Here is an 18,728-nt window from a genome sequence, read left to right on the forward strand (position 1 = left end):
GTGAACAGCAGACACCTGAGAGCCTTGAGGTCAAGGATAGCAACTCAGCCTGAAAACAGATTACACAATGCAGGCAAGCAGGTAATTATCAAGACAATCGTAAATCGGAGAGGAGGCCATAGAGTTCCTCTACTTGAGCAGCGTGGTAGTTGGATTTAGTGTTGGTGGAGAGGAATTGAGTTTTCGCCATTAACGCTGAGCCTCGAAGGCTGCTAAACTCTAGAAACGTGATAAATGTGACCAACATAGATGCTCTTCCTACAAGGAGTTGTTGTGCATAGGTAGCAAGATTAGTTCAAATTTCATGTGACTGTAAATCATTCCTATTTCTTACAGAAACAAATGATTCTGGTTTTGTTATTCAAAAGATAGCAAAACAACAAGTCATACAAAAGTGACATGAAATGTTTTCACGCTTAGATGCTAGTGCTTTTTAGGACTATTATGCATATTGCACAACATATTATTAATTTTAGTGCTCACAAAATGAGCTAATAAACTGTTTCAAAGTCATTTTTGCAATGTATTGGTTGTTTTTTGCCACACAAACCTAAACAAACTAATTCCAAACCTGTCACATTAATGCAAACATTGACAATAATTTGAAGTACTTTTCTGAAGAAAGCGACTGGTTTCTAATTTTCAGGCAATTACTGCAACTAATGAACCAGGTAAGGTGCTATCATCTCCCATGACTACTGAGGTTGGACAGCTACTTGGAGTATTAAACCCACAAAATGTGCCACTGATTGTCACTGAACTGTATCAGCTGACTAATCATCTGTCACAGCCAAAAGTTTCCCCTTCTCATAATTCACACATCATGGGTATTATTTTTAGCAGGGAGTGTTCAAGGATCTAACACTTGGTTGAACTCCATTAGGCTCACAAATGAGCTTTTAAATGCTTAGAATTAGTCAAATGTCCCACATTCTTTATGCTATTAGACTGATGAACGCAGAGCATAGATGTGTAGCCTATTGATGGCCGGACACAGCACATGGTTCTGGGGGGGTAAAAAGATCTTGACAGCTGATTTGGCTGATAGTACAACCTCTGCGTTTCTCCTGCTCCCAGCAGCACTAACACAAGGAAACATGTCACGGCTGGGTAGGTGTGGATTGAATCCGGCCGCTTGAATCCAATAGAGGCCCCATGGAGCCAACGTGATCCACTAATGTTTTGTTCAGCTTAATTGAGCGTTGTCCCTTCAACTTAGCCTCACATCTTTATTTCGCGTCTAATAGCCACAGCTTCCCCCGAAAGTCTAATTACTTCACTGGCAAAGTTACAGCAGAGAAATATAGAATTTTAGGATGCCATGGGAGGGAGGAAATTGGCATCAAACAGGAACTCTCTCTCTCTCTCTCTCTCTCACACACGCACAAATTCATTTTATTTTCTCATTTCCCATAAATATAAGAGGTTGTTAATGAATCTTCAGATGTGTTTGGCTGTAGCTCCTCTCATACGCACAGCACTAAAATCTGTCCATTGAACTAGCAAAACAAAATGCACTTACTAACACACACAGACATGCATTCGCATTACATGAATGTCTGCCCTGACAGCTCTTGGATTGCACACATAAAGTAAACCCCACTATTTCCCTTCCTTTCACCTGCAGAGAGAGTCCTGGCGGCAGACCCTCCGTAGCTCCAGACAGTTGGGTTTCTCCTTATCTTTATAGGAGCAATCAGGCACGATTGTCTGCCTGCGTCGTTCGGCACAGCCCACACTCTGGCAGGGGCAGAAGAGCAGCCTGTGGCTGAACTCAGGGGGCACACGGTCCAGGAACAACCTTAGCGCTTTGTGGCAGCGCTTCTTGCTGCACGCTTCGCCCTTGTTGGGGTCCTCCTTGTTGCAGGTAGCGATGTAGGTGGAGCGCTGCCTCTTGCAGCTGCTGTTGAGGTTGCAGGCTTTGGCCGCATCAAGACAGAGGTTGCAGTGTCTCTCGGCGTCGAGACATTGGAAACCTTTTGGGGCCACGGTGAGCATCCCTGACAGTGGATACAAAGAAGAGAGAAAACTCAGTGACTTTAGTGAACGAAAAGGGAAAAACAGATGTCAGACATTTTTCAAAAGACATTTCCAAAGAGGGATGAATAGTTTGAATTTATAATGCTATTGTGTTTTTCAGCAAACACAACCTGGATCAAATACAATAACAACAGAAAGATGAACATCTTTCCATTGATCCTCTGACTCAACATCATAAATCTGATATAGTTTACAGTTGGCTCAGCTGCAAAGTACGATCAACAACTAAAACAATAATCCTCGCGTCTCGAACCGTCGGGGAGTTCATTGCAAATGTTGGACTTGAACGCTGAAGAAGACTCTACAATATCATCCACCAGTAAGCCACTGGAGGGATGCCTGCAGCTAGCCCACATCCACTCTTACTGAATTATTGATTCAGTGTGTTTCAGACCTTGAGTGAAATATGAATGAATTAAGTGATGATTCCAAATTGGATGTTAATAAACACTCGGTGACCAACAAGATTAATTTCCAGGTAATACTATGATGTGTGATAATAATATAAGTACATTACTGAGTTGTCGTTGCAAATTACCTCGATGTTATACATATAAAAGTTATTTTTGTTATTTGACGGAAGTAAAACAAGATGAAACAAGATATTTTAATTTTAAAAGTTTCATGGAACTAATGCAAAGCAAACAGGAGTCCTTGGTAAAATATATAAAAGGACGCTTATTGATTTTGTCACATGGCCAATAGGAAATAACACACAGGACTTGGCAAAGACTTGTGACTCTCAGTGCAGATACCGACGCAAAAATCACCCTTTAGTGTCTGTATGGAACGCAACGGGCAGTGCAGCAGCTCAACCGCGGCGCTGTAAGATGACATAGTATTAGGAGCGACAACAGTAGCGAGTAGTAGGCTATGTAAGACCGAAAATCCACATGAGGAAAACAAAACAGGATTTTCAGCCAGGAGATCGGGGTTTGTGTTGTTCCTGTCCTGCGTGTCACTGAAACGTACATTTTGTTACCCCACCCACAGTCTTTTTCTAAACCTAACGTTCTTGTTCCGCATGTCAGTTACCCCTATTTTCCACCACGCGCATCTGCACTGCGTTCCGGAGGCACCACAACCCCCGCGAGCAATCGTGGCCATTGATATTCCACCGCCCGCGTCACGGCGCATCCCGGAAGCGTGCGTGAAGTGGCTCTCTGCTCCGTTCCGCTAAAGATATGCGGCAGGTCTATTTCGAACAGCCGGGCAGGGAGGGAAACAGCGAGAGTATCCAGTCGATTTACCAAAACACACCCCACAATATCGTATACATCTCCTCTACTGTACAACACCATGGACGACGAGAGAGTCATCTTGGAGGCGGGAAAACATAACACATTACAAACTCTTTTTATAAGGACAACGCCAGAAAAGAGAAGAGAGGCATGAAGTTTAATTGCAGGAGTGCTTGGAGTGGAAAGAAGATACTAGCTCAATTAACACGTGATGAATCTGTAAAGTACTTGTAGAGATAATAAAATCTGTGAGTCGGGCAGGCAAGACGCTCCACTTCTGAGAAGCGTGGATAGAACAAAACTAGAACGCAGCACAATCCGGCTTAAACGTACATTTTTAACCCCACCCACGATCTTTCCCTAACCCTAACTAAGTGGTGTTCCCCAGCATGTGGAAATACACGCCAAATTGGCCCCGACCCAGAGCGTCAAATAGTGACGCGAAGAGTCCCGACCAAGCGCGTGGAAAAATGACGCCAATGTAAAGTCGACTTTTTGCGTCAGTAACTAACGGCAAAGGCACCTGAGAAAGCGTTGGTTTTTTTACGCACTGGGAGTGAGAATGTGTCGCTGTAACACGGCGTGCTGTAAGAACCACTTATTGGATGGTTCAAGTACAAGATTAAGTTCCCTAATATTTCTTTTCAGTGTAATCACAAACTGAAACATTGCAATTACCCATCAGGCTGCACATCATATTTGTGAAGACACAGTTAAGTCATAAGGTATGTCTGGGTGTTCTGAGATACTGCATATACCACAGTGGCAGTAAAAAAAAAAAAAATTCCTTTCCCTGAGGTAATAAAGCAGGATCATGTTCACTTGTGGCACCCCTCTCTTGTATTCAGGCTATATTAGAGAAGTTAACCTCCCTCCCCTGTAGATAATGATATTTCAGAGGTCGTAACGGCATGGTGACTCCCAGAGAGATTCATCTCTTATTCAACAGAACCAATCTCCCTCTGTGTCTATCAGACAGCCCAGAGCAGGAAGAAGGCCATTTGTTTTAGAGGGCTGTGCCAGAGATGCTGTGCTGTTTCCAAGTAGTGCATCTCACGTTATCAATCCTAGAAATAGGGGATACATATAACACATCTCAACACAACGGGGGGTTTAAAAATAAGCAAACCTCCAAAATTAATGGTTTTGTGCAGTTTCTGATCACGTCAGATAAAACGGAACTCACTGCCCCTGAAGACTAGCAGAAGTAGACTATTGGTACTTGGGAACAGCACACTTCAACTAGCTTCCTGTTAACCAGGGCTTTCGTTTAGATGTATCAAGGTTGAATGTAGGTGCTCTGATAAACAGGCAGGGTGCTATGAGACATGTCTGAGTTCAACACACGTAGGTGTTCAAAATAGTGCTGCCTTTTTCAGTTGTTTTTCGCAGGCCACCGGGGAGACCGTTTCCGTCTTTGTTTGAATACTAAAGAGTATTAGCTTTCATGACTCTTATTGGAATAAGACATCATTGTATCCTCTATTGAAACTTGTTTATCCTTGCACTCTCTGTGGGGAGCGGATAAATGATCTACAGCAGATGTCTGGCAGCATAGCAAACTCAGCCGTGTTTGTGTAAGGGACTAAAAAAGGAAGACAGAATTGTGCTTTGATCACATCTCAGATTCACTTATTCAACAGAATCAAACCTGGTATGATATCGAGCATGATATAAGACCTTTAAAGGTCCCATATCATGCTCATTTTCAGGTTCATATTTTGGGTTTTTGCTAGAACATGTTTACATGCTTTAATGTTTAAAACACTTTATTTTCCACATACTGTCTGTCTGAATATACATGTATTCACTCTCTGTCTGAAATGCTCCTGTCTCTTTAAGCCCCCCTCCTGAAAAAGCCCAGTCTGCTCTGATTGGTCAGCGTATCCGGGTCTTCCACATCTGTGCTCTCTGCATCTCTACACCGCCTTTGCAGCCGGGGAATGACTGTGACGACACTGTAGCAGCACTTTCTACTTATATATAGTATAGTTGTAACATCACAACCGTGCGGAAGTCCTGACGGCTCGTTTAAAGGCACGGTTTCTGAATACAGGCTGTGTGAATTTCTCTGTGGATTGAGCATTTTGATACTTTCACTGTATTTATATAACACCTCGACTGGCTTTATAATAAAAAAGACATGGACACATCACGCTTTGCAACATAGGGACTTTTAAAGGCAGGATGTGAGACAATTAGTAGATGTCGCCCAGGGGGAGCAGCTTGGTTCATCTGTGATTACTATGAGAAAAGAGAGCTGACTTTGGCACTGGGCATGAAGAGGCCGCACCAGGGCCAAAGTTTTACTAAAGTGGGCCAAGTTTTGCTGAAGCGGGCCTGAAGGGGGGCAGTATGGTCCAGCTGGAGGTGAAGTTAGCGAGGCGGCTGTCCAGTGGTTCAGGCTGCATAACATTGATGGATTGCAGCTCCTAAATCTCCACTGGCCATCTGTAAGCTGTAATGTGGGGCACTGGGGGGTCCAGGATGAAAAGAAAATAGGAGAAAGAAGAACTACTCAGATTTATCCGAGCAGGGCTGAAGCTGCTTCTGAGGCTGCAGCGAACGGGTTTTTACTACCTCTGATTGGGGAGCTGAGATTGAATTTGGTGCTTAACCCAAAAAGATGTCCTGGGGCGAACATAAGACACAAAGCCCACTTGATGGCTGTGACGTGCTTACACACAAACAGGATGATGGCAAGAGCGGGTGGAGAAGAGGAAGGAAGCAAAGAAATGGAGATGGGAGGGGAAAGGTGTAGTATTGTGTTACAGAGTTATAATTGATTTTCCAAGTGCATTACAATGACGCTTTTCAGCAAACATGTTCTGCTATAATGTGAGGAGAAAGGGGTTGATAAGCTAACGATGAGACGTACAAAAATGGAAAAAGCTTTGGGGAGAGGAGACTTGAGCAGTTGATTGCAGCAGCTGATCATGACGGATAGAGAGATGAAATGAGAGCACGCAGACTAGCAGATTGGACAGCCACTTACAGAGACATGCTGGAGAGCTTTCAATTAATCCCGCCTAATTCACCAAAGATGTGCGACTCTTTCTCAGAATAATTAACCCAGCCCATCAGCAGTACAATCAGCATCACAATAGTTTGCACATGTCTATCTCCTTACCTTGCTGGTTGTTGTACTATACATTAATGAGCAAGCGAGGCACTGACTGAATAAATGAACAGATAGATGGGCGGGTGGCTGCATTGATTGATTAATGGATGTAATAAACACAGCAGCACATCCGTGTTGTTAAGTGCAGGCCAAGTCATAAGTAATGTTTTTCCGATTAGATCTTGGCACCTGTTGGCTGCAGAATAAACTAATATGAATGTTTGCCAAGATGTTTTACGTGTGCGTGAAGCACAATGCGACGTATTAATTTGGGGGATACAAATCAGGAATGGTGCCTCGGAAACTACGATGTCATAACTGTTTAGTCGATGTCAACAACAGTTAAAGCATCGCCATTGCTTTTGGTGATCCTGTCGTTTGACTGTAAATAGGCTTTTTAATAGGGCTCTCTACTCTATGGGTATCATACATTAGATCCCACTGATGGCAATATAGTGGAAATAACCATCTATTCTTTCCTCACATATAACACACACGGGAGAGAGAAAGAAAGAGAGGGAAAGCAAAAGGGAAGCGAAAAAGAAGCAGCGGGTAAAATGTGAGATAGGAGACACCTATGGGGAGACAGACGGTGAGAAACAGAAGTTTATACACAGTAAGACCTGTGTTCCAGTGAGAAAAGAGAAAGAGAGATAATAACGAGAAATTGTATGAATGAGAGGAGGTGGATAAAACGTTCACGTACACTGTATCTGGATTTTGATGCTTTTTTCCCCCCAAAGAGTAAGGGATCTTCTTTCCCATGTAATTGCTCTCTGTCAGCCTAATTTGAATTCTGCATTTCATATATCATCCCATACTCAGGGGATGCTGCGCTGCAGAGCGGAGTTCAGCCCAGGTTAGGAAGAGGCTCTTGGCTCCGGGTATGTTCTCAGTAATTAGGAAAGGTGCCAAAGTTTGGATTTAATACGGCCCTGGGTGAGCAAACAAGAGCTTGTTAGGGAAGTCTTTAGTCCGGACCCTGAGGAGCATGTCAAGCATTTCCGTGTCAAAGGGCTCATCAGTCATTAGCTCTGTTCTGTGTGTCGCTGTGGGGTTTCCAGGAGGGAGGAAGAGGGTGCAGTAGATTTTACAAAATCATCTTCCTAGCCTTGCCAAGTTAGACATACAGACGTCATCACAGTTAGACCGGAGGAGTTTACGGAGTCTTCTGTTCTCCGGGATCAACTGAATTTTACCTCAGAGCGAGAAATTATTGCTGCAAAGTGACCCAGCATGCAGTTGAGAGAAATAGAGAGAGTGAAGGGAGATGAAAGAAATGAGAGAAGAATAAATATTTGTATGTGAGAATCAGTGTGTGTGTGTGTGTGTGTGTGTGTGTGTGTGTGTGTGTGTGTGTGTGTGTGTGTGTGTGTGTGCGTGCGTGCGTGCGTGTCTGCATGCATTCGTGTGTGTAGGTGGAAGAGGGGTGTCCAGAGAGAAGAATAAATACTTGTGATAATAAGTGTGTGTGTGTGTGTGTGTGTGTGTGTGTGTGTGTGTGTGTGTGTGTGTGCGTGTGTGCGTGCGTATGTGCGTTCTTGCCTGCGTGCGTGTGTGCATGTGTGTGTAGGTGGAAAAGGGGTGTCGAAAGGAATTTTAAATCATTGTAAACACACTTCTAAATACTAGAGCTGTTTATGAGCATTTGCCTTCAAGTTAAGCTTCCTCTGGTGAAATTCAAAGCTTGAGCGTCCTCAGTGGGCCCCCTCAGTGTTAATATGTAGGCTGTTTAGCTCCTTCAAACGTCACTGGCAATAATCATAACAGGATGTGTGTGTCTGTTGAACCCACACAACATCAATAATCTGCGTCCTTGTTCATTACCACCATGCAAGTAGAGCATAACTAAAACTACTAACAAACTGAAACAACAAACCTGTTGTTCTGTGGATTATTCACTGTTGTTTAATTCAAACGTGTTAGAAAAAAACTATAAGACTATAACAAAAGTTCTCTGATTACTGACCCCCCCAGGGAGACAAGGGCTGGACTAAGGGTGAACTGATTAACAAATGAAGCATATAAACAAAATAATATAAATATACACGGGCACAATCACAAGAATACACAAAACCAATCTTGCACAAACAAACGCAGGCACAGACCCCTAATGACCAAAAAAAAAAAACGACTGTATGCATGCACACAAAGATCTTAGTGTTTGCCTACGTTATATTAATTGTTATTAGAACTCTGGTCGCACTGGTCCTTTTTTCCCCAGCTGTTGAAACAGCTTTCTAGATTTAATTGGATGGTAGGCACACTGAGCTGAGAGGTGAGAGGCTTAGTGCTGAGAGTTAGAAGGTCTTACTAAGGGATGTTAAACTGAATTCCTGGAGGGACCCCCGAATGCAGGCTTCCACGCTGCCCTCTCGTTCCTAAGTTAATTAGCTCAGCGTTGGGTCAAGAGAACTGAACACATTTTACGTGGAGCATATTGACAATTACAGTTAATGATATCTTTGCATGCTGTATCATAGACTGTATAATATTAATGGACAAAGCATCCGGTTCGGCAAAGTGCTGCAAATGCGGAAGTGTCTTAAACCTGTATTCTATCTGAATACCAGCAGGGGGCGACACATGCGGTTACAAAAGGAGGTCGGTTTCTGTAGAAGTCTATGAGAAAGTGACCCACTTCTCACTTGATTTATTACCTCAGTAAACATTTTCATAATGAGTTTATGGTCTCAATCGTTAGTTTTAAGTCTTCTGCAACACAGAATGATGTTCATTTTTTGAATTAGGGTCTCATTGATTTTAAAATCGACGATAAAGCAGGGGGTGTTTTAGGGCGTGGCTATGATGTGATTGCCAGTGAAACTGTGTAACGTAACGCAGAGTGTAAGCAGCTCCTCCCTCAGTCCTCCCTCTTGTCTAAAATCGTTACATCCGCAACCAGGATGGCCACACCCGTAACGGCAAACTTGATGACTCATAGCAGATCTCCACAAACCAATGGCTGACGTCACACATGCTCTGTCCATTAATATTAACAGTCTATGTACGGAATTCGTTTAGGCTTTGATAAGGGTCCTGGTGCATTGTGGGGGAAAGGTTATCTGCCACACATCCTTCATACATGATGTCTTATTGATTTGAGAAGAGGGCTATTGACTCACACAGCAACTGTGCCTTGAAACCTAGAAAACAACGGTTATGCATCAAAACTCTAGTTCAGTGAAACAAGCCAAAGCTTTCTAGAGGGGCTCTGCATGTAGGCAAAACTATTGATTTTTCCTGATTTTTAAATGTGAAGATTTGCAGCTTTTTTTTAATTATTTTCCATCATGGTAAACTGATTATGTTTGACTTTTAAACAGTTTAAACACCTCCCGTGCACTCTCGGAAATTGTGATAAGCATTTTTCATTGTTTCCTGATATTTTATGGACGAAACAATACATAGATTAACAGAAAATAAGTTGCGGCCCTACTCCTGGTCAACAAAAGCTTTCTGCATGTATTAAAACAAACTAATACCACATCAGGCACCAAATGCGATTCATTTTCTGAACTAACCTAACTTGGTGGGGCAACAAGATGTCTGTCAGTGGCAGGTGTGGGACTGTTAACAAGACAAATGTGCCTTCCTGTAGCATTTCCATGCTTCATCTTTCCATTTGATTTTGTTAGATTCCCACTTGTGTTTAGTGCAATTTGATTAGAACAGAGAAAATAAGCATTAATATTACTTATTGCACTCAATTCTTACAGCAACTAAAGGGGTTTCGGGTAGAGAACTGATTATCAATAGATTTCCTTTGGGCACTCCCTGTCATTTGATGATGGAACTTTTTCAAGTTACCAAAAGTGAAATGTAAAACTAAATGTACCCCTGGTTAATGTGCCTAAAGTTTTGAACTGAAGACAATACAGTTACTGTTAAGTGTCCCTCAATGTCAAGTGAAGAGGTATGGGTGCAAGGGGTGTTTTGGTTTGGGCTTGACAGCTAACTTTAGAAAATACATCCTTGATATTACTTTTGTGAACTTTTAGGAGCAGGCTAAAATACATGTTTGTGTCTCTCCTTTGACAGGATTACTGCTGTACCTGGAGAAAAAAAAATCCAATCTGTGTTACATGATTGGCTGATACAATCATGATGCTCTGGATTTGACCTGTTGCAAGCTTAAATACCCAGAAAGAAATACCTACTCTAGATAGGTTAATAAAAATGTTAGAAAGGGCAACTATGGGCAGAAGTAAGGCAAAAAAACAACAAATAAAACAAGTTTGTACTGAGCTGCTCATGTCAGAAACAATACTGTTATTGCTCATCCTGGGTTCAGTGGAGCGCATGTGAAGTGTATTTCACATGCATCCTTTTATTTGCTACATTACGTTCATTGTGTTAGTACTACTACGGCTCAGACACTGATAATCTCCCTCTCACTTAATCTCTAAGATGGCTCAAAGTCATATTTTATGCTATTTTTTATCTTTTCTTTTCTGCTGTCTAAGATTACAAACAGTGCAGTGGCGCAGAGTTGGCACATTGTTGGTTGTTTTAATACTCATAGTATGAGATAGCTCTGACCGTCATTGGTTGACGATGAAGTCATTTTTTGCATGATCTCTTTCTCTGTGTGTGGGTGTGTTTCTCCATAGTAGATCTTGAGATAGTAATTTGTGTTTACGGGGTAAATTTCTTGAAATTACAATGTGATCATTGCAGCTTTATGTTTTAATGAGGGTGACTTGCAACAAAGCCATGACAGCCATAGGTTTGCAACACATAGCCATCATCATCTTCACATACAGGCTTAGTGTTACTAGTTGTGAGTGGTGACTATATTCAATTCAATTCAATTCAATTCAAATCAATATATTTATAGTATCAAATCATAACAAGCGTTATCTCAAGATACTTTACAGATAGAGTAGGTCTAGACCACACTCTACAATTTACAAAGACACAACAATTTCCCAACGAGCAAGAATTTGGTGAGACAGTGGCGAGGAAAAACTTCCTTTTAGGCAGAAACCTTGAGTGGTGAGGATCTATATTGTGTGCACTGGAGCTGTCAACAGCGCTCCCAAATGAGAACACTGGTGTCTTTCACAGCATTGCCATTGGCTGGTAACCAGGAGGCACTTCCACTTCCAGTTAGCTTTCAGTATTGTCCTATTCACATGTTTGCTTCCCTGTGTAACCTCTGCTCTTTTTCCATCTATCCTCTCCATCATTTATCAGATAACCATGCCCTGTGCCCTGACACTGACAGTATGACATAGTGACTAACAGTCACAGGTCACAGGAGTGAGCAACAGCCGGCAGTAACCAGACTACTAAAGCAGAATGTAGACAGGTGGGCAGATGGGCAGCATCACACCTCGTGACAGTGGGCCAAAAGGTGGGAAAATCCAACAGACTTTGCACTTCTTGGATCGGATGTGGAACACGTTTTTTGTCCTGCTGAAAGCGAAAGCATAACTGTGCTGTATGTCCATTTAAAGCAGAAATATGGAAAGGCGTCACATTTTCCTGATGATGCTTACATAATTTTACTTAAGTACCATTTTCAATGCAGGACTTTTACATGTAACAGTATTTTAACAGTGTGGTTTTAGTACTTTTACTTAAGTAAAGATTCTGAATACTTCTTCCACCACTGCTGGCAAGGCCATTTTATTCACTTTAAACATCGAATCAAGTGATTATTTTCTCTAATACAGATGATTCTGAGTCATTAATAAAATAGGCATGACAAAAAAATATTATAGCCGATGTATTTTTCCATGAGTCCGATGTGTCGGCTAACTGCCTGCTGCTCACGGCTGAAGAGGAGAGGCAGAGAGAGACCCCGTGCTGTTGGCTGAAGAGCCGTGGACTGTGATTGCTCTGAGCAGCACGCATGGGAATAAATTACAATAAAATATATCTCGCTTTTCCCCTGATGGTCTGATGTCGCTAAATTTGTCTGATGTCGCTAAATTTGTCGCTTTTTTAGTAAATAAAGTCGCTAAGAGGGTTATTATTAGGGGTGTAACAATACACTCAACTACTTTTTTCTAACAGAATGAAATGACTAAAAAATATTCCTTTATTTATATAAACTGTGCAAAATAGCAGATGTGTCCTCTTATCAAAAAGTGCAACTGAAATAGTATTTCATCTTAGATAACAAAATAAATAAAAATAAAGATTAAAGAAAGGCTTGTTTATTGCTAAGGCCATAAGGTTAAATCTAAATGATTTTACTTAAAATGTAATAACAATATCTTATGACAACAACATTTCTCACTGGTCATTTGCTTTTAAACGACAAAAAAAATAAACACTAGATGGCAGAAGGGTATTTTACAAGAACATTGAATGCAACACAACCTTACGGAGCCGGACCGAAATGCAACAACAAAGTAGCGCAAAGATTAGTCTATATTAGAGGGCTGCATTGGGATTGGGTCCCGCCGGGTCCCGCGTGACCCAATGCAAATCTTGCGGAAGCGGGCGGTTTTAACTCTGCTGCGGGCGGGAGCGGGCGGCTAAAAAAAACACTGCGGGATCGTGATGTAGCCTGGAACCCCCCCACGCCAGCAGACACCATAGATATACATATATACTGACTGAGTAGGCTATATACTGTATAGCCCATCTATGAGCAGACACCAGCGTGTCTGAGCCTCCGAGGACGGGGGAGCTCCGAGCCGAGGCTCCGTCCACTCTCCGCCCGCTCCCTCATCCTCTGCTCCTTCCTCCCCGTCTAACAGCAGCAAGCACCTGCCTTCTTTGCCTGCATCTTCTCCCTATTAACCTATAAAATTACGTGTTTTCTCATGCGGGATGGGAGAAGACACAAAATCAATGCATCTCTGTTATTGTGCGGGCATAAATTCTCAGAGTTTTGCGGGTGCGGCCGGGAGGGGATGTACACATTCCGGGAGGGGCGGGAGTGTAACACACACGTTGCGGGTGCGGGCGGTAATGGTCAGATATTCGCCGGGAGCGAGATGAAGAAAACAGTCCCGCACAGGGCTCTAGTCTATATCATGGATGTATTAAGAGAACATCATGGATGTATTGGTCTATATCCATGATATTCCACTTCCGGGATTGGTCCGTTGCCGTCGGAAGTTCCGCTGGATGTCACTCTTTACGGCCGAATGTCCGTTAACTTCCACTTTCTTTGTGTTGGAATTCTAAAGTCCGGTGGACAGAGCTGTATAGTAACGAAGTAGAACTACTTCACTACTCTACTTAAGTACTAAAAGGCTGTATCTGTACTCTACTGGAGTATTATTCTTTTCTCCTACTTCTACTTTTACTTGAGTACATATTTTCGATGAGTTTAATACTTTTACTCCGATAGATGTTTTTATGTGCTGCATCGTTACTCGTTACTGTTGTGAATTCCTCACGCTACGGAGACTGTGTAGGTTAGTGTGTGTACGTTAGTTACGTACGCTAATTACGTAATTTAGGTAAGAAATCCCAGAGATCACGTCGTGTTTCTTTTCATTACGGTTGCCCGTTCAGAAGTCAGAGACGATGTCAGTTTGTACTCTTTCTATTTAGCTATTGTTGCAGCAGATGACCCGAGACCGGGTAAGCGGACGAAGATGGATGGATGGATGGATGCAGCAGATGAAGCTATTCCTGAGTTGTTTGAGTCTGCAGTGAGTCCTGAATGTTAACCATTTGACCCTGTGATGTGAAGCTGTTAGTTTATCTGTACTTTGCTAGCTTGCTAACTTTCCTGTTCATCACATGTTACTAGCTAGTGTGTGATAACTTTTTTGGGGGCTTAAATCGTTACTGTGCTGGAGAGGATGTTTATTTTACTTGCACAGTGTGATAATTATACATTTTATTTCAGTATTTGTTAATGTTTGTTATTTTTAATATAATTAATATTTGTTAATTCCTTTGGCTACAGCCTTGGCTAAACATTTGACATAATATAAACAATATGATATTCAAACTTTTGACTGCTTTCTTGAAACTAAATAACACAATACTTGTACTTTTACTTTCAGTACTTCAGTAGTAAATTTTAAAATGAACTACTTGCAATACTTAAGTACAAAAATGTTTGAATACTTTAGTACTTCTACTTAAGTGTTGTGCTTAAAGAGCACTTCTACTTCTACTCAAGTCACTTTTTTGATAGAGCACTTGCACTTTTACTCAAGTATGGGTCTTTAGTACTTTATACATGGATGCTGGTGGATTTATGAGGACTATGGCTAACAGCTCCTCAGATCTCTGCAGGGTAAATCCAGACAGCTAGCTAGACTATCTGTCCAATCTGAGTTTTCTGTTGCACGACTAAAACAAGCTTTGAACGTACATGTTCCACCAAAACAAGTTCCTTCCCGAGGCTATTTTGCAGAGGCACCATGGCCCAAGACGATTGTGATTGGTTTAATGAAATGCCAATAAACCAGAGCACGTTGCTGTGTGGAATGCAGGAATGCTGTGTGGACTAGCCAGACCATCCTCCGCAGCGCTGTGGAGGAAGGTCAATGGGCAATGTGAGACCATGCAAAGATTAACCATTAAACATCATGGCTATTCACTAACCATGTATACTGTATGTATATGTACAGTAGCTACATACTTCTGAGACATTATACCTGGCCCTAACAAAAACCAACTAAAACTACTGTAAAACTTAAACTAAATGTATAAAAACTAAAACTAAACCTTTCTGAACAAACTGAAACCAAGCTAAAACTAGCGAACACACTCGGAAGACTAACTTAAACCAAACTAAAATAAAATCAAGTCAATAATTGAAAATTCTAAACTATTCTAACCTTGTGTCGAAGTCGAACGAAGCCATCCTCCACAAGGCTACCGTATATTGTCGTGACTCAAGTCACTTATTTAGTAGTCTCGCTTTGCCAGACCATCCACACGCTGCGGAGCGGAGGAAGGTCTGTCTAGTCCACACAGCATTCCGGGATGGGAGAAAAATGTGCTCTGGTTTATTGGCATTTCTTCAAACCAATCACAATCGTCATGGGCGGCGTTAAACTCCGCACAGAGTCGCTGTAAAATAGTCGTGCAACAGAAAACTCAGATTGGACAGATAGTCTAGCTAGCTGTCTGGATTTCCCATGCAGAGATCTGAGGCGCAGTCAACCGTAGTCCTCATTAATCCACCGGAGTTTAAAATTCCAACAAAGCGGTAGGAAACAGACATACGATGGAATTTCCTGCGCCACCGGAGCAGTTCCGGAAGTAGAACGTCAAGGATATAGACTACTTATTTAGTGACAGACCACGCAGGGTTAAATGTGCTCATTGTCTTTTTGTCTGTGTGTGTGCACAGTGAATGCAAATTCTCAGTTTGGAGATATGCAAAACTGAGTGGCTAAGACTACACAGTCCCATTAGGAGGAGAAGTCTGTGTGAAATAGTTTTGCAGGTATCACTTGGGGCAATGCAACAACTGAGTCTCCATATGTTCAGTTTAATTTCAACTTCAGAGCATGAGTGCATACAGCAGTATATAACTCTTTTTCATTTCTATCACAACTTCTGTCCCTTATCTACCTCCCAGACAAAAACCTTTAAAGTAGCAGAGATTATTTTTCAATTTCCTACCGTTCCTATACATTCCCCTGTCCTCATCAACCAACCAGATATCATATATTCCCCAGGTCTCTGTGCAGTTTAACATTTACAGCCGGGATTATGAATTCTTTTGTGTGTTTTAGTAATCGAAGTGAGAATTATTTTCATAAAACAAGTGTGTAATTACTTATCCGTTTGCCTGTGGTTTTCTCTCAGCGCCACAATCAATTACTCTGTCTTCTGAAATGATAAATAATGAGGAAAGCTTGCGGCTAAACACATTTTAGAGAGCCAATCCAATATTTCACCTTGGAGAGAATTGAGGAAACAGCGGAAGCAAAATGGATGCAGTAATGAGTCCCCTGTTGTACACTGTACTCCTACACTGCTAGGCTAAAGTTAAGCGTCTGTACTTTGGTTATTATCTCGCTTGACTGTTAGTTAGCAGGGCATCACAAAACTAATAAACATAAGTCAATAAAACTTAGGAAATGTTGTGCTCATTTAGAACGTACTCTACATTTTAACATTTTAACTCGTGAACTGGATTCTATCCATGCATATTCTGCCTACACAGATTTTCCAATAGCAAATTTGGTTCATAACACAAATGTGTTTTTTTGAAATATATATTGCTTATATACTTATAGAGTTTTTTATTATGACTGGTTGCCTAATCATTGAAGGTCTATTTGACATATATGGCCATATTTCATGAGCACATGGTGCAACTGCAGCTACATTTAAAGTGACTATATGTAATTTTTAAATGTTTTTGAAACTGTGCAATTTTTCATCTGATTATCATAAATGACCTGTAACAGAAAATGAGACTAACAGTGAAAAGAACGCTATTTTTATATAGTTTTTTATTAATGCCTCTGCCCGGGTCCCATTTTTCCTGCAAAGTCACAGAATGATTCATGGCAGGTAGACGGCGCTACAGTAACACATTCTGATGAGTCACAGATTCCGGAAAAAAGCCTGTTTTATTGTATCCAGCCAGGTAAAAGGAAGCAGGAGATTTCTTTATATAGGCCTGATTGTATTATAATGTTATTTTAGAAGTTATCTGTTGTAATTATGGTTGATACTGGGGTTGGACCATCACAGGAAATAAGGAAATTTAACGAAGAACAACTGAAAGCTAAAAGGGAAAGTAAAAGACAACGGGCGAAATCTGAGTCAATCTAGGTCGGACTTTCAACAGATACACAGACAATTACATGATTCAAAAAATGTCCCCGAATTGGCCCTCAGGTATGTAATATGTTTATTCCATTCATAAAATGCAATGCATGATGTAGTTGTACGTGATGTAGTTGTACGTCAGTAGCCGACATTAAATTACGCCCCCCCCACCCCCCTTCCATGTAGCACCAATGTTTTTATTCCTTTTAGTCCGTGTTTGTGTTGGCCTACTATTTTCTTTTCCCTTGTCCCCCTGTACCTGTGTAAAGCGTCCTTGGGTTTCCTAAAATGCACTATATAAATCTAAGTTATTATGACGTTGGTTACAACAATCTTGACAGCAGGTGTGGTAAAAACACTTCCACTTTTGTCCAAAGCGGCCGCTAGAATCATCACAAACTGAAAGTTACATATAGGGAGTCTGAATGGCTGAATCAAGTTTGAATTATTTTTGCAATATTTGATGGCATTTTACCTATAGGTGGCTCAACAGCAACAGGATACATTGAATTTGCCTTAACACTCTAGTCATGAGTCTTACTCACTTGAAAGTTTGTTGTACAAAGACCTAAAAAAATCATAAATCTGCATGATTGTTGCTCAATCAAAATCCAGGTGCAACTTCTGAGCATTTTCTATCATTAAAATAACAATTTGTGCAGCCTTAACGGAAGAATGCGCTTCCTGAATGCTTTCTAGATGAATATGCACTTAAATCAGCGAAGGCAGTTTGCAATAATTTCTCCAAACGCCAAAGTAATCAAAGTCTGCATTTTAAAAATAAAAAGGAATTCTGGTACTCTCTCCTTCTTTTAATATATCAAACAGCGCATTTTCAAAAACAAGTGATACACTGCTGATTTCCAGCTAAAGGGATTATACAAGAAGTGTGTCTTTCTTGTACCTCCCAGTTAAAAAACAAAGCAAGATATCAGCCGAAAGAAAGGGAAAATGTGCTGTCTTCAGTGTTTGTAGATTGCTTTTGGCAAAAAAGAAGAAAAAAAAATAGAAGAGAACATCCTCCGGAAATTCCTGTCAGAACTGGATGAAAGAAAACGATTGAATTTCCAAGTGACTGTAGCCTGTAACTCTGGCAATGGACAGGATGGTCCCTGTGTCCAATCACACCTATTGTATTGACTTGCTTCTCTGCACTGCATTAACCATTGTAGCTGTGTCTTATAATAACATCTACCTTGATTAGTGATACCGTGACCGTAATAACCCGTACATCAGACAGCAGGCTATAGCACCCCTGCTGAGTGCTGGGCTGTTTAATTAGTAAACCAAAGAGGTAATCAAACTGAAAGCTAAATCAATAGCTGGGGAAAAAATGTGGGGTAATACACTGAGAGTATGAGAGTAAGCTGTACTTGTAGGCAGGGGTGCCGCCAGGAATTTTGGGCCCCATGACAAAAAAATCTAATTGTGCCCCCTCTGCACAGCTGTTGTCACCACATCTCTAGGACCTAACTGTCCCATCAAAAGCTTTACATAACTCTAATTAAAGGCTTGCAACTGTCTTGCTTCTTGTAGTTCAATACTAGTACTAGCACAGTATTTACTGCTGGTGATTTGTACATGCATGCAAGTCTAGTATGCAGTTC

At 41.4% G+C, this 18,728-nt stretch overlaps 1 protein-coding gene across 1 annotated transcript in view; it reads right to left on the bottom strand.

Moving 5' to 3' along the window:
• Positions 1-18,728, bottom strand: part of LOC116054422 (GDNF family receptor alpha-2) — a 76,345-nt gene that overhangs the window by 37,446 nt on the left and 20,171 nt on the right. The window contains exon 4 of the mRNA XM_031305976.2: positions 1,622-2,000. Coding sequence (XP_031161836.1) covers positions 1,622-2,000 — 379 coding nt within the window. The remainder of the gene's footprint in view (positions 1-1,621; positions 2,001-18,728) is intronic.

This window comes from Sander lucioperca, chromosome 2 (genome assembly GCF_008315115.2).
Source record: "Sander lucioperca isolate FBNREF2018 chromosome 2, SLUC_FBN_1.2, whole genome shotgun sequence".
Classification (NCBI taxonomy): domain Eukaryota; kingdom Metazoa; phylum Chordata; class Actinopteri; order Perciformes; family Percidae; genus Sander; species Sander lucioperca.